This window comes from Epinephelus fuscoguttatus, linkage group LG7 (assembly GCF_011397635.1).
Source record: "Epinephelus fuscoguttatus linkage group LG7, E.fuscoguttatus.final_Chr_v1".
In the NCBI taxonomy this organism is placed as follows: domain Eukaryota; kingdom Metazoa; phylum Chordata; class Actinopteri; order Perciformes; family Serranidae; genus Epinephelus; species Epinephelus fuscoguttatus.
Window position 1 is genome coordinate 10396886 of NC_064758.1, and position 14634 is coordinate 10411519.

Here is a 14634-nt window from a genome sequence, read left to right on the forward strand (position 1 = left end):
CTCCTGTTTTGCAGAGGGATAGTTTCTCAGTGTACGGCGAGTACTGCAGCAACCACGAGAAGGCTTTGCGACTTCTCATGGAGCTAAACAAAATCCCCACCATCAGGACCTTCCTGCTGGTAAGTGGCCACAGCTCCTCTCCTCTGCCATGCTGATCTCTCCTTTTCTTCACATCGCTTCGCAACTCCTCATGTCATCAAATTTGTCTTTCTTCTGCATTTTTATTGGCTTTCTTCCTCTTCCGCATATGACTCTGACGTCTCTCCTCTTAATTCTTTATAAACATGTCTCAATTGTTCCATTGTTTAATGTCACATGAGTCTTATGTATCCTTGGTGATCAGGTGGTCAGACTTGTGTTTGTTCATCTTTACCAAAGCCTTTGCCCTATATTTTTTGCTCTTGTGGGTCCCCTCATATATTCATCCCCTCCTTGTTTTCCTTCCATCATATCACCTCCATTTCCATGTGAACACTTGAATAAAGGGCAGAAACCGTAATAAGGTCAGGGGGTTCTTCCTGCCTGGACAGGATGCAACCATCAAAGTTACCTTTGTGTCGCTCTTGTAGTGTTTCCGCTGCCAGCTGTTTCTGTGTTTTGACACCCAAACCTTTGAGGCCCTGGACAATGAACTCAGAATGTCGAAAGGGCCTTTGAGTGGAGGCCCGAACCAATGAAATCATCTGTAGATTCCGGGCCAGCCAGCTGTGGAGTGTTGGCAGCCTCTTTGGGATTGGCTGAGAGATCTGAGGCCCTGCGTTTGTCACTGCCTTATGGTTTGCTTCCATGGCATTATTCTGACCCACAGGACTGGAAACAGTGGGATCAGAGTGTTGCTGTGTGCTTTGGCTTTTTGCTTCCCTTGGCCCAGTCATGCGGTGGTTAATTGGTTTGGTCTTGTGCGACATTGATGCTTCCAAAATAAAATCACTACACAACATCTGGCTATGTATTAAAACAGTTGTCAAGCCTGCTCAGGATAATCTCAAATATTGGACTGACTCTTGTGCTTTGAGTAGCAACCGTGAGCAAAATAGAAACAAGATTGATTCAATATAATTTAAAAAGAAAATACCACAAATATTCCACTTAAGAAATTGACAAAGAAAATATGTGACATTTTTCTGGAACAGAAGAGGATACAGGATGAAAGTCTCTTTTTTTTTCTTTTCTTTTTTTTTTTTTTTTGAAATGGTGACCATTGCAAATCGTTGTTATAGCAGTTAATGGCAGCGTAACGTGTTGCCATTGGCTTCTTTTCAGATGTTTTTAATTCCAGGGGATTTTTTTTTCTCTGGATTAAACCATTTCTATGCTAATTGAATCACACAATGAAGAGAGTCTCTGAAATTGTATGTAGAAATGAAGTCCTAATTGCGTTGGAAAAGGAGAGAGAAGTGAAGTGAATGCAAAAGGAGGTCAGAGTGAAGAGCAGAGGGAATTCTGGCTTTAGGCTGGCAGATTACAAATTAGCAGAAGACGAGGCAAGAGAAGAAAAGGAAGTCAGGGAAGATTTAGATAGAAATGGGGGTGTGGGAGAGAAATGCATTAGGAATCTGTGGAATCCCAAATTTCTGTGGTCATGATCAGTTGCACTTTTACTCCTAATTTTTCCGTTAGACCCCCCCGCCCCAAAAACATACTCCCCTCTTTGCTCTGTGCAGAGTTGAGAGGAACTGCCATATGATTATAATGCTCTAAACTGATCTCCTGCCTTCTTTCCCACTGGAGAACACTCAAGTGGTTTATCTGCACGGCTGCTTTTGATCTTTCATCCCATCCCATGAGCTCATAGCATACTGACAGGCTGCGTTCCTACAAAATAAAAGGCGTAGAGAAACCATGACTGTAACTGTAACCCCCCACTTCAGAAGAAAACCCCTCCTTTCAACTGGTTCTAGGGGGCAGTTTTTAAAACCCAAATCTTCTGGGAATGAGAATAAATTTTAGAAGTTTCTCAGTGATCTTTCTGTTGTAAAGCATGACAGTTTGGAGGGTTTTTCAGTGGCACACTGTATACATAAAAGTGTTGCAGATGTACTCCATATGAATAAAGATACTAAAATGAAAACATGACACACAAGAAAATGCAGTACACTATATGTAAAAATACACCCATGTTGACCTAAATCTCAAAATGTGGCTGAAACAGTAAAGCTTTTGTGGCAACTATAGTTATCTTGGTTTTGACCTACCAAAATCAAGGTTATTTAGAGAGGTCAGAGAAGTCAAGTAAAAAGGTAATTAAACAAGTAAATTAATGGTAAAAGAATAGTAATTTCCTAAACTGTCATATAATGGTAAAATTGCTTAAAGTGTAAAAATGATAAAGATTAAATAATACATACATTTTTTTTTCAAGAGACTAAATACACAATCACTGTTTCCGTGGCCGCAAAGCATTTGCTCCCTATTAGCACATGCATTTTTTCCTTACAATGAAGAACATGTCTCAATCTGCATACATAAATTGTTTGCAGTAGACATATGGAAAATGTACCACACCTAAGATTTCGCACTCAGACAAACAGGGACAGATTATTCTCCTGCACCAGAACCTGTTATAGATCCACTGCCGGTGCAACAGACTGTGACTGAATGGAAGTGACAACAACGGTCAATTAAAGCGTGCTTATTACTGAAAAAAGACAAACGGCATGAGACAGTGATGAAAACAGCTGCAAATGCTCTATAAATAAAACAGGTACTGTGTTAGATAAAAGGCGTTTTTAGAAGTTTTATACTGTAGAAATGGAAACGTTAAATGGCCTCTTCCACTGTGTAACTGAGCCAAGACACACTTTGAAGAAGCAAGACCTAACGGAGAATTTTAGATTTTATCTGTAATCTTTAGTATATTCCATCTGTAATGAGATGTGCTGTTGCAGAGATTGGCATGGTAACTTGTTGCTAACTGAAAGAAAGGCTAAATAAAACACTTTGTCAAGACATAGCTGAACTTTTGTAACCATGCATTTTTGGCTGTCTCAGTTAATAAAAATAAGTGTTTGATGTGCAAAAGACAAAATATTAAGATACATTCAAACTAGGGATGGGTGATATATCAATTATACTCGATGTATCTTAGCTTGTTCCATGTAGGATGAATAAAATGACTATATCACGAACATCGAGTTTAAATTGTCACTTCTTTTTTTTTTTTAAGCCAGCGGCACAAATGCATAACGTCACTCACACTCCCTTGCCCATCTAGACTACCAGGTGAGGGGAGGGTTTTTGTATCTGTCAGGGCTCTAAACCACAGCTATTTAGTCACACAACCATGGAGCACAAGTGTGACTTGAAAGCATTATTATATATGAACTGGAGAGCTTTTAGTTTGTTTCCCGCCCACTTTGAATACATCCTCACATTTAACAGCACCTCGGAAACTTTCTGCTAGTTGTTAACGTCTAACTGATGAACCGAAGTTCACAGCAAGACAACATCAAGCCCGAGATGAGCCAGGTGCTTCAGAATAAAAGCATCAGTGATTTCATTTTGATTTATTGTGAATTTATTGTAACAATACTTTATTTACCTTTATCAAACTGTAGTTAATTTAGTAGTTTCATGTTTTAGTAGTCCACAGGAGTTTAGAGGAGATTTGAAAATATCAAGACATATATTGTGTATTGTGACATAGCCAAAAAATATTGTGATATTTATAGGCCATATCACCCAGCCCTAGTTTAAACTCTTACTGTATACCCCTTGTATTTTTAGACAGAATCTTTTTCACTCCATCTGTCAATACACATAGTCCTTCCTTTTTTAAATATTTAATGTGTCTTTGTGAATACTGGTGTGTAATATGTTTGTTTGGTTTCTTCCTCAGCACTGTATGCTCCTCGGGGGGAAGAAAAGCACAGATATTCCCCTGGAGGGCTACCTTCTCACCCCCATTCAGAGGATCTGCAAATACCCTCTGCTGCTGAAGGTACTGTCCAACTGCTTCACTGATGTCGCAATGCTGTCATCAAGTGATAACACCAGCTCTGTTAGACACATCACAGCCTGTTCAGACAATCTAAAAATGAACATGTTAGCTAACATCAGAAATCTGTGTTGATCAATACCAGCGACTTATCTTATATTGTCACCAAAAACGTAATACCGGCTGCTATTTTAAGCCACCCAATCTTCCCCACCTACTAGTATTTTCGCCTGCGGGGGTGGCAGGTATGGAACCAGAAGAGGTTGTTACTAAAGGTCACAGAGTACTTTATGGCCTTCGAGACTGAAGTGTGTTTTTTATGCCCCTCCTTTTGGAAATTCTACAGTTTTAGTTTTAAAACTCTCTCTCTGTGTCCCTCTGTTCACGTTCTCCCAATCTAGGAGCTGCTGAAGCGGACCCCTAAGAAACATGCTGACTATCCAGCAGTGGAGGAGGCTCTGCAGGCCATGAAGGCTGTCTGCTCCAACATCAATGAGACCAAGAGGCAGATGGAGAAACTGGAGGCTCTTGAACAGCTGCAGTCCCACATTGAGGGTTGGGAGGTGAGAGTGAGAGACAGAGTGACGGTGAATGACACAGAAAGTAGTCATGAAGAGAGTCATATGTCACAAGAAGGCAAGATAGAGGTTACCAAAAAGGAGAAGAGCTATTGATGCTTGAGAGGTGAAACCTTGAGAGCTGAAAGATGGTGACAGAACGGCTAAGGGTAGTGCTGTGACATTCAGAGGGTAAAAACTGAAAGAGAGACAGGCATACATGTCACAGTGCATCCTGAAATGTGACATGATTACGATTCGTACAAGGTTTCTACAGGAGGAGGAAAGGAAAGTCTGTAACATAACTGTGACAGAAACCTCCAGACTTACTTTAGAGAGACCTCAACCACCACAGTCTTCATCTAACTTAAGAGTTAAGCACTTTTGCAGCCAAATCACTGCTCTGAGCACAGGGGCCACGGACGGGGCTTGGGAGCCGAGTGAAGGGTCCAGTGCATTTTTCACGCCTCCCTCACCCACCACAACAGAAGCCTTGTCTTAGCAGGCACCAATGGGACAATCCACCCACACAGGGTGCCAAGGGGGATGCCAACAGGCATACTGCCCAATCAGAGGAGACCTAGGAAGCAGAGCTTCAGTCTCACATGCACTGGGAGGGTTACATGAGGGGACCTTTTCGGAGGGATGGGGAGGAAGAAAACTGAAGGATGGAACCAGAGAGGGCCCCACTCGTACATCCCACTATTTGCTTGCCAAAACAGACCTCTCTTTTCCCTTTCCCTCAGAGAAATGTCACACTTTGACCCTGAAAAATGCCCACTACAACAGCAAAAAACAAGACATGGTTATTTAGCTTGGGTCTATTGAGAGCAAAAGACCATACAGAATATTTTTAGTCCCTCATGTGACAAGTGTTAAATATGTGCGTTTCTCTCTTGTCCATGGTCTGTGTTTTATCCACGATGATTTCCCCTATCTTTTATTTTAAGTCTCAAGTATAAAACAAGACCACAGGGAGTAGTGCTGAATCAATGGAGTCAATAGAGCAGAGAAAAACGATTTAATGATTTTGATAATCAATTAGAATTGTATTTTTTATATTCTCCCATTCCAGTTTCTCAAATATGAAGACTTGCTTCATTCCTGTTTTACACAATTTTATATGGGAAATCTTTGAGATTTGGACTAATAGTTAAACAATTAATTTTAAGCAAGCGGCAACCTCTGGGGCTGAAAAATAAAGCCAAGGTGGAAGTGCCAAAAACTGCAGTTAATCAAATGGCCACTTAGGGCTGGCTTCAAAAGCCAGTAAACATGGAAGACCATGTTACAATGCACAACTTTACAGCAGAAATAAACATGTTTACTGCCAGGTACAAAAAAAAACCCTGCTTTGGTCTCTTTAGCTTATTTCCCCCTTCATGACAACTGTACATGGGGGTGAGTTTGCACAGCTCACCTCTTTACATTTTATTAAGGCTTAAAGTTATACATAATTGAGGGCGTGGCTGATTTGAGTGACAGGCTATCTGTGAGGTGTCACCATAGTCTATGAGTCAGGTCTATTTCTTGCTCCACCACAGCTCCACCTTCTCATCATTTCTGGCTCTAATAAAACAAGATTGCAACAGCCAAAATGCAAAATGCGAGGGTTCAAATCAGGGGTCCACAAATCAATGGGTCACGTTACAGTGGCTTTGTCCATTATTTTTATACAGTCTGTGATTTGAAGACATCACTTTAGGCTATGGGAACATGAGCTTAGCATTTTTCACTATCTTCTGTCATGTTATACACTAAATGATTAATTGTTTAGTTGGAAATAATAATGAATCATGGAAATAATTGTTAGATGCAATCCTAACAGCAAGCACTATCCCTGTGAGTCACTTTCAGACCAGTAATGGGGTTAATGTAGGGCTGATTTGCCCAAATTGCTTGAACACGAATCATTATTGAACTCAAATTAGCTACTAAACAGATCTACAGCCATTACATTATAAATTTTTGCGGTCCAAGACAGGCAATTTCTCTGTGCTCTTCCTCTGAACAACTTAGAAGAAGCTCAGAAAGGCACTTAACCCTGACCCCCCCCCCCCCCCCCCCATCCCCACCCCCACCCCCCCACCACAAACACACACACACACACCCCACCTCCATAGAGCCTTCAACCCTCCAGCATTAGTTTCGCTCTTCTTTCCTCTCTGCAGCCACTCTCCAGGCTAATCACCTCCAGCTCTAATGGAAGAGGCCGCCAGTAGTGCAGAATCAGGCCCAGATGCATTACCGCTGCTCAGACACAGTGTGCATGCACACATATTCACCGCCCTCTTGTATTCGTGCACTGACTTGCTTGCTTTTACATACATAATAAATGCAGGAAAGCATGGACATGCCCGCAAACACACATTACAAATGCTCAAAGACATGCACATAGGTACAAGCATGCCACCTGAATTTTCATACACTTATGCACACAGTCATGCCAACCCCCACCTTAGGTTAGTGCAGTTAACTTGAGGTTGAATTGATCATCTGAAACACGATCCCCTCCCATGATCCTGACGGTATGCACCTTAAGAAAAAGCTGAGAGAATCATTCTGAACTCTGGAGCTATGAACATCTATCATAAACATATACTCATGAGAATCAATTATGGACGCTTGAGTGAGTGTGACAGACGGGGGGTTTCCATGGGCCTCTGGTGAACCAGTGTCAGACACATCACAGTCAACAGTGAAGTCCAGATCTGATGTATATCTGTGGGGATGCGGTGAGGGGTGGATGGATACTCTACTAGTCAAAGGGGAACGTGGGTCTTAAGTTAGCACATGGGTGTATTTAGTTCCAGATGATCTGGAGTTGAATGATCCGTTTAACAATGAGTAATGAGATGTCTTTTAGCCTAGTTGTTTTATTTTATGTTTTGCCTTGTTTCAGCCACTTTGATGGACAACATGTATACCTACTCCTGCTCATGGACTCTCGGAAGTTACCCACTTTGAATTAAATCCTTTACTACTTGGTTTTTCATTTCATCATTTTCATTTTCATCAATTTTCATAGTAGGAAATTGTTTGATCTGTCATTCACAAATTGGGAAGGAACATGTGAGCACATGGTTGCTCATGCATGCGTCTGTATCTGTAAAAGCAATTTCGGTTCCCTTGTTGCAAAAGGTTAATTAGACACCCTGCTGTGGTCAATCAACAAGGCTTTTTTTCTTAACAGTTGCAGATTGACATCAGCAACCTCATTAACAGAGAAAAAAATGTTTATGGATCACTTTTCTGAAAATGAATTATCTGAATTTCAGTAGTACATTGAAAATGAGAAAGGTTGTACTCAAGACACCTCTTGGTCTTTGATGATTGATATAGTACAGATGTTTTGAAACAGAAAATGCAGCAGTATATATGTTGAACAGAGAAACATAGTGCCTGTCTCTGCTCTTGCAGGTCATTGTGTGGACCAGTGTCTGCGGCTTGCGGCTTGCGTCATGCTGCTTCATACAGAGAAAAGGTTATTTTGATCTTAAGAGGTTGGGGCGTATTTGATAGATGACGAGAAACAGCTTTTAAGAAAGACTCAATCACATCCTGTGAAGGTGGTAGGCTGCAGAGGAAAATAATACATCTTCCTGGATAAATACAGTAGAGTCGACTTGGCTTTTATTTCACAGTTTTAGACTGACAGAGGGACAAAGCATTTGATCAGGCTTCACTACAGGGATCAGAGTAAGGCTTTTAAGCACTTCCACCTACAGTCTGTACCATGACGTGAGTCATGTGTTTCCTCCCTCTATGCATGTACAGCTGTATTTTTCTGTGTTTGGATGCAGGCATGTATTTGTGTGCACATGTGTTAACATCCTGAGAAGAGAATAATAAAAAGGCTTTGTTTGTTCCAGAGCCCCACAGGAAACTATATGTAGGTCAAGGTAACAGTGGGGCCACTGCTGTAGTGTTTAGTGCGCGTCAATTAACTCATGTATTATGAATTTTCAAAAAGCTCTGATTTGAGACAACCCTGCATTGCAGTAATGTTGGAGAAATTCCCCTTTTACTTTATGTTGACAACCCTCAGTGCAGGAATGCTAAGTTTTGCTGTTACTTGCCACAAGTACACGGGTTGAGTAGCAAGAGGTGAACTGTCCTGGCAGTGAATTGTGCGCACTGGGCACAAATTGAAGTTGGGTGGGGGACAGCTGTGTTTACTCTTTCCTATCATTGACGATGGAATGAAAACAAGTTGTTCACAATGTCAGAGTTGAATTTCGTATTGTTTTGCTGAGGTTGTGAACTCTTTGAGTTTTGCTACAGGCAACAATCCTTTCTTCGTAACTTCCAAATTTAGATCAGAGTTTCAGAGACTATCAGAGTTTCCATGCTCCGCCCAAATAAGATAAACTTGAGCACATGACCATGAAGGCTCTGGAAATGAAGAATGACACCGTACATGATAGATAAATATACCATGTTAAGTTGTGTCACTTTTACAGTAGCTTGTCTCCTTTCCTATCTATATTCTTTCCTCAGGGAACCAACCTGACAGATATCTGCACAGAGTTGCTGCTTCATGGAAATCTCCTTAAAATCTCAGCAGGCAACATCCAGGAACGTGTCTTCTTCCTGTTCGACAACCTTTTGGTGTACTGTAAGAGGAAGTCCAGGTGAGAAAGGCAACCTTCCTCCTCAACAACTACTCAGCAGCTGCCACAGCAGTATGCCAGAGAAGGAACAAGAAAGCATTCAAAAATAATTTTATTGACTGACTACTGGAAAGAAGCCAGACATGGAAAATTGGAGCAAATGTGCACATTCCTGTTTGTGCAGACAGGCATTTAGTGTGCCAGCAAAACAAAAACAAGTCCACGTGTCTGCTGCTTTCATAGCTGTGTCTGTATGAATGTACATGTGTGTTAAGAGACACAAGTTCTTTTCTCACTGGGGCACTGGCATCAACGGATGTTTTCCCTGCTGAGTTTAACCACAGCGTTGTCCCATTTTGTAGGGTTTCTGGAAAGAAGTCCACCAAGAGGACCAAGTCTATCAACGGGCCCCTCTATGTGTTCAGAGGCCGAATCAACACGGAGGTGATGGAGGTGGAAAATGTGGAAGATGGAACAGGTAAGTGTTTGCCAAGCAGCCTTACCTTTGGAGACCGTCTATATGTCCATTCATGCAACTCTCCAGTGGCATTCATTTCTCATGAGTCTCTGGTCTGATGTAACTGTTAAGTTATGCAAGCTCTTGATTTGTTTACTTAAATACTCCAGGTAAGAAAAATTACAGTAATAATTAGTACTTTCAAACTGCCTGCCAGCACTCACTTTAAAATTTCACATTTTACTTCATGAAACTGTGCCATTTAAAAACTGGTGTTTGGATTTGAATCAGGTACTTGTTGACAGTTTGGGTGGAGTATCATACTTGCACCTAGTTTCAAACAGGATGCAGCTCGCAACCTCATGTACCACCTTTTCATATCTGCTATTCAGTAATGCGTTGAGGTGTTGATACAAATCTGAAGTGCAAAAACAACCCCAAGCTGGGCGATAAACTCGATTTGTGTATTAAGGTGAGAAATTGTGCCAAAGATTAACAACTCATCTGCGGGCTTGTTGTTATACAGTCATCCCCTAGCTTATTTTGCTATTGTGGTTTGTTGCGAGGCACCGCACCGGCCTCGGTAGAAACACTTCGTCTTCCTCTCTTTCACATGTTTCCTCTTTTTTTTCTCTCTTCTGTGCTGCCAGAATATTTTGCAAGCTCACATGACCTTTTTTTTGCTTGTTGGCTGCTGGCTGTCACATTCACGCTGCTGAAGGGGAAACCACAAAGAAAAACATGCCTCATTTGCAGAACTGAGGGGGTCCCACATTGAAAATGTGTACATGTGTGAACTCCCAGAACACAGATTATCTGATTACTAAGTGTTAAGAAATGAAATGTGGGAGTATCAAGGGTTATCTGCTGAAAGTTTGAATGGAAGTTTAAATTCTGTTTCAAGTGATAGTAACAGATAACCCAGATTTCAAAGACTATACGCTACTACCTTAAGTCACACAGATGAGGAAGCTGACTCAAATAGCAACATTTTCGATTAATTATTGCGAAGTTAGTAGAAAGTTGTTCACATTTTCAAAGATTAAAAATATCTTCACTTTCACCGACTCACACACCTCTCTGTCTTGATAAATGCCACGTTACTTGATCTCAGCGTGTCCTTGCATAAAATTTTACAAGAATCCATCTTTTCCATCCCAGTTGCTAAAAAGAGACTCAACACAGTAGTATGTGTCCCAGACTAGTGCCCTGCTCTCCCAGATCAGCAGGAGCTGCTCCCTGTGGGGCCTGATGTATCAGATCTATTTATATGACCTTTGAGTGTGAGACTAATGCATCCCATTACCAGTGGCCATTCATTATTCAGTAGCTGCTCACCTGCAGCTAAATGGATGATAAAATTAGAAAGGGGTACGAGAAGAGATTTTGTTGAGTCAGTAGAAAGACGCTTTTTTTACTGCTCTCACGGTGCAACATGTTTATCTTTTTAATTGGCTTGTAAATCATCGCTCAAGTAGTAAATTCTATGTAGAGATAACTTTGATACTAACTCATCTCATTACACATTTTTTTTACTTAGATACACAGTGTGCATGTCTGTGGCTTTGTCAAAATGAAAAAGAGAACATCACAGCTTGATACAAAGCTTTAAACCTGCAAAATAATTTACAGTAGTAAATTATATTTTAATGAGATGATCTGTTTTAAATATAACCCTAAAGGCCATTCCAATAAAGGCAGGATATATTGAAAACAATGATAGTTCACCGTACTCTATAATAAAGACTTTTAATATTATTTATGATGACCCATCTCCCCTGTTAAAAATGAATTAGCTGATTCATTTCTTTTTGCCTCGCAGCGGACTATCACAGCAACAACTACACGGTGACAAACGGCTGGAAGATCCACAACACTGCAAAGAACAAGTGGTTTGTCTGCATGGCCAAAAATGCAGAGGACAAGCAGAAGTGGCTGGACGCCATCTTGAGGGAACGGGAGCAGAGAGAGAGTGAGTAACACTTTTTTAAAAGGCCATTTATGGCACTTCTGGTTTATGGGCCTGACAGCGCAAACCAGAAACGATCCTTTTTTCAATACCAGATTTCCCCTCATGGAAAATTCAGTTGTATTTGTAATGTGGTTAGAAAGACGTGGCACCACTGACAGAGTTTTACTAGGAAACTAACAGGTGTGTGCAATTATTTATTTATTTCATACTTATAGTGTTTCACAAGATCAGTGTATGTATTACAGGACTGTTGTATAAGGGTGCATCAGTTTACCTAATAAACTGGCAACCGAGTGTATAGAAGTGCCACCAGCTTTTCTAGCCACTTCATTTGCCCTACATGTTGGTGTCACCTTAGATTCACAAACTATCAAGGCTCCCTCAGCAGGCACACAGTAATGACTGTGGATGTGCCTATGACCTGGATGCAGTGTTTGTGTCCTACGGTTATGTCCCACCTTGAACAAGCTGCCTGCCTTTGTTTCATAAATAGAGGCTTAGGTGACATGACGTCTGCAGTCGGCCTGGTTGACCTGTGTACTAAGCAGAGGATGCTGCAACACCCTTCTTCACATTCAAAACATATCCATGCAGCAGAGGTATTTTGAGGAATCAAAGCCCTTGATGAGAAGCGACTGACGAGTCAGTCGTCTCATTCACAAACAACAAATATGCTAAAAACAACATCTCGGTCAAATGCCTTAAATAGAAAGCATTCACTTGTCAAAGAAAGTGAAGCTGGATTACGTCATGCTCTTTAATTAATCTATTATGGATCTATTGTTACTATAATAAAAGTACTTGTTTCTTGCAGACTTAGGCTATTCACATACATCTGCAGAATCTATGGGTGACAGGACAGGATTTCGGTATAGGAATTGTTCTTGTTCTCTTTTCTAGTCCAAGTAGTATTGACCCATCATGTTTGAAAGGCAGGCGTGGAGAAGCAGAAGGCATTGGCCAAAATGCAATCTCAGAACCCATCAGCTATCATCTGGCAACCATTTAGTTTTATATCAGTTATTTAAAATTTATCTGCATTCATATGCAGAAATCTACTCTTAGAGAGTAGCTGAAGAGACCAGTGCACAGAAAAGAAAATATTGGCCTAGACATCTGCTGGCCACACAAGATCAGCCTGAAATTTTGGTGCTCATCCCGAGGCTTTATCACTGCCAGACAAAAGCTGATGGCTTCCAAAATCGCATCCACACTAATGTGTTTTTGTTTTAAAATGCATAACTATTGCTTCGTTTACCGTAGCATCCACATTACTCCGGCATTTTAGGACACCTAAATTAGAGATCTTTGAAAACACTGCTGACCTGTTTTAGTTTGAAAATCTCGCGGATAAGTTTTTGTCTGGATGGGTGAAAATGAAGACTTTTGAAACCAATGATGCAGACACCCACGTTCACTTCCAAATAGGGTTTTAAGAGTCACGATGTGTCAAGCCAAAACATTATAGCTAGGTCTACATGCCTTTTGATCTTGTGTGGGTACTCCTTTACCATTGTCATGACTTCCTCTGGTGATCGCTAATGCTCCAGATAGTGCTCTGATATGTCACCGCATTTGCTTTGTAGCATCTCCCAATCTGTTTTCTGACACCTTGACTGCCTTATACTTGTGTTACTTTCAGTAACTAGTCTAAGCAAATAAATATCTGACTATTTTCCATTATTGAGCAACCAGCTGCAGAGTAGACGTTCCTGTTTACATTGGCACACACGTGCCCAATGTATGTGAATGCTCATATGATGTGAGTTTTCAGGTGTGTTAATAGAGATGGAGTTTATTTCTGTTTTGCAACCATGTAATAATGAATTTACACATGGAATTAGCTTTGGAGTAGTGTGCAGAAAATCATAAGTATTTAGTCCCCCCACCTACAAAAAAGAATACATAAAATACACTTCATTCATTGATGGTGAAAATAAGTCTTGCACAGCACCACATCCACTGATCTGGGATTAGTAATGCAAACTGATATTCTTGTTGTTCCTTCAGACTTCCCTCTTTCACCTTAAAATGTGTTGCCACCTGTTCAGCACTGGCCATCTGTCTTTGTTATGTTGTGTGTATTAGACAGTGTGAAAGGCTTTAACCAGATTTGGGGCGGTACACAGCAGGTCACCTGATAGCATTGAAGGCTAAGAATCAAACTTGGATCCCCAAAGCTGTTGAACATGATTTGGCTGGAAAAACAAATCATGCAGGTTTAGCTGCACTTTAGCTGAGTACTAACTGTCAGCATAAACATTTGCGTTGTTGTAAATCTTTTTGATTTTCACGTAAGATAAGCACCATTGCAGAGCAGTGTGTTTGACGTCATCAGCATCTGATCCTGCGATGAAAGGGTTTCAGAGTAGGAATAAGTACGAAGGAGTGTGCTGCAGCTTGTGGTGTTTGGTTTCAACCCGGCGGAAATCGACCTGAGGCTAACAGATGCCAGATCAGTCACAGTGCCTAATTTCCCCACACTCTCCCTTTCTATTACCCCCTCTACACTATACTCTGCTCTCAGTGTGCTCACCTTTCTCTCAACCTCTTTACTACAGTCTAGACAGCTACATGATAATGTATTACTGCAATAAATCCTGGCAACATGTTTTTCACCTATTTTCCCTTCATGCATTATTGCTTTTCCTGACATGCCTTTTCCATGTATCGCTGTGGTCCTTCCCTGTGTTGGAAATGTGGCTCTCCTGAACCTTCCCTGAAAGACTTTCATTCATCCATTCATTCATTCATCTACAACTGCCAGCTGGAGGCGTTTTGTCTTATCACCATTTTCATGGTAGTTTAGGGGAAATGCATAGATCAGATAATGTAGTAGAGTTTTAGCTTGTGCCATCGAGGGCAAGAAGACGAGGAGCAGCACAAGACAAACTCTGACAGCTGGAACAGAAGCTGAGGGGCCTCTGTGCTGGACAGGCCCCGTCTGTTGTTCAATGACACTCATTGTTTAAGTCTACTCCAGCTGCTGTCAAATGTAATATAACCCCACCTCCATCACAGGCTGCCAGCGCAGAACCCCAAAGAATCTATGGGAAAACTGGACTATAGAGTTAACCGTGCAACTTTTAACATTGTTT

General features: G+C 41.1%; 1 protein-coding gene across 2 annotated transcripts in view; it reads left to right on the top strand.

The window, feature by feature from the left end:
* Window positions 1-14634, top strand: part of prex1 (phosphatidylinositol-3,4,5-trisphosphate-dependent Rac exchange factor 1) — a 94673-nt gene that overhangs the window by 28119 nt on the left and 51920 nt on the right. For both annotated transcript variants that reach the window (XM_049580618.1, XM_049580617.1), the window contains exons 4-9: window positions 15-119; window positions 3839-3940; window positions 4339-4500; window positions 8995-9128; window positions 9470-9585; window positions 11387-11536. In XM_049580618.1, the coding sequence (XP_049436575.1) occupies window positions 15-119; window positions 3839-3940; window positions 4339-4500; window positions 8995-9128; window positions 9470-9585; window positions 11387-11536 (769 nt within the window). The remainder of the gene's footprint in view (window positions 1-14; window positions 120-3838; window positions 3941-4338; window positions 4501-8994; window positions 9129-9469; window positions 9586-11386; window positions 11537-14634) is intronic.